General features: G+C 41.2%; 1 protein-coding gene across 1 annotated transcript in view; it reads right to left on the bottom strand.

Moving 5' to 3' along the window:
- LOC105174746 (calcium-binding protein CAST) overlaps positions 1,398-2,262 on the bottom strand; it is a gene marked incomplete at its 5' end in the record, with an annotated part of 1,419 nt that continues 554 nt past the window's right edge. The window contains 2 exons of the mRNA XM_020698072.1: positions 1,398-1,473; positions 2,058-2,079. Of these exons, the coding sequence (XP_020553731.1) occupies positions 1,398-1,473; positions 2,058-2,079 (98 nt within the window). The remainder of the gene's footprint in view (positions 1,474-2,057; positions 2,080-2,262) is intronic.

Genomic DNA, 2,262 nt, shown 5'->3' on the forward strand with positions numbered 1-2,262 from the left:
TTCAGTGCGTATATTCAAGGACGGATTAGAACGTTTTGGTGACTGGTCGGGGCTACGCTTGAATGCCCAAAAGAGTCACCTCATTCTATCCCGGGCGACACAGGGACTGAAAGAGAAACTATTGACCATGCTGCAATTCTAGAAGGGACAGCTCCCGATGAGGTATTTAGGTCTTCCCTTGATCTCATCAAGGCTATCGATTTCTAATTGTCTCCCCTTGTTGAATAAAATTGAGGCACGTATTGCTGGATGGGAGGGGTTGGCTTTTTCATATGCGGGACGGGTGCAAATCATTAAATCTGTACTGTCATCCCTTAGTATCTATTGGGCATCGGCCTATTCTCCCTAAACGAGTTATTAATGAAATTGGAAAACGATTATGGAAGTTTCTATGGAAAGGCACGGAGAGTAGTGGATATGCTAAAGTGGCTTGGAAGGAGGTGTGTAAGCCAAAAGATGAGGGAGGATAAGGTTTAAAAGATATTGGAATCTTGAATCGGGCTCTCATGTGTAAAAAATTGTGTGCTGTGATACGATGTGACAGGACATCCATATGGGTGGATTGGTTACATCAAGGTCGATTGCGGGACGCCTCTATATGGACTATATATGATAATAGAGACTCATGGGGTTGGAGGAAGCTTATTAGACTCCGGTAGTGGTTGAGATCGAAAGTTGTTTACTGAATAGGAGATGGGGAAGATTTTTACTTGTGGAGGGATCCTTGGCACCATCTAGGACCCCTAATTCAAAGATTTCCCCGAGGGCCGATATGTTACGGGATTGCAGGAATCCTTGAAGCTGCGGGTTGTCATTCACGAGGGTCAGTGGCAATGGCCTACTTTCACTGATATTGAATTTCTGGAGATTTTGCACGCATTACCTATTATTCACAGAGGTAACGACAGGATAACGTTGCGTTTCCCGGGCAATTTTATCACAACGCAAGTCCTTTATCATTTGTTTGATCCCCCTAGTCCTAAAGTAGGTTGGTCGTCACTACTTTCAGGACTTCTTAAAATTCCTCGGCATATGTTTATTCTCTGGCTTGCCATACAGGAGAGGTTTGCTACAACTGACAATTAGGAGGATGCGTCCTTTGTGATGAGGATAATTTGGAGACACACACGCATTTGTTCTTTCAATGCCATTATAGTCGAAGGTGCTTGACAGCTGTCAGACGGACCATACGGTTTCTATAGCCTAACAGAGAGTGGCGGTTGGACATAGAATGGGCTTCTAGGAAGTGGAGGGGCAAACACATCATTAATATCGCTTTGCGTGCATTACTTGGATCCTGCGTCTACCACATCCGGACGGAACGCAATTTGAGGAGGTTTGGACACACTACAAGGACACTGATCATGTTAGCTAGCTTAAAAATAGAGGATGTTAGACTATGAATTCTGAGCATAAATCTTCCTAGCTCTGTTAGCACTAGTGCACTTTATCCATTGTGGCGTATCCCTTGGCCTGTTGAGAGAGAGCATAACTTATGAGCATTGTTGTACTATGTCGATTTTTTTCATCTATGAAACTTACCTTTTCTTAAAAAAAAAAGAAACGGATACAGAGGTAGTCTTATCCCGCCTTCCTCACCAGATGCCCTTCCTAAGACTCTTGCAGTAGAGGGATTTCTCCTCTATAAATACAAGGGGCACCTCTCAGCAGATCCTCTCTTCCACCTTCAAAGAACTCTTTCACTACTGCATTGCTATTCTGAAATTCGTGTTCTCGCTTACAAAATTCTTATTTCTCTCATGATTTCTCGTTATAATTTATCTTTATATTTATCTATTCTTAAATTTGAGACTAATTTAAGCATCGGAGTGCTAATATTTTGTTTTGCAGGTCCTCTTTCTTAAAAGCTTTCACTCAATAGCCCAAATCCAACATTAAAATCCAAAAGCTTTGGACCCGTACTAAAATCGCATATCCAAACCAAAACTTGTGAATAAATTGCTATTCACTCTATATATATAATACTTATATAACGAAAGCTGTCAAAATTAATTTCTCTCAAGTTCAACAACACAAAATCGATCAAATACACGCACCTTGCAGCTACTTGCGGACTAACTAAAAGAAAATTTAAAGGAAAAACAAGAAATATTTAAGGCTAACAACTTAACGCGATGGATCGAGTTGGAGTTCTGGTTCGAGGCAGAAGATCAAAATGTATGGTATACGTACGTGAAATTGATTTCAGTACGTAATTGTAACTGCGCGGTGGTCGTCAGTCATGAGTAGATGATCAATACA

Source organism: Sesamum indicum, linkage group LG11, assembly GCF_000512975.1.
Source record: "Sesamum indicum cultivar Zhongzhi No. 13 linkage group LG11, S_indicum_v1.0, whole genome shotgun sequence".
Lineage (NCBI taxonomy): Eukaryota > Viridiplantae > Streptophyta > Magnoliopsida > Lamiales > Pedaliaceae > Sesamum > Sesamum indicum.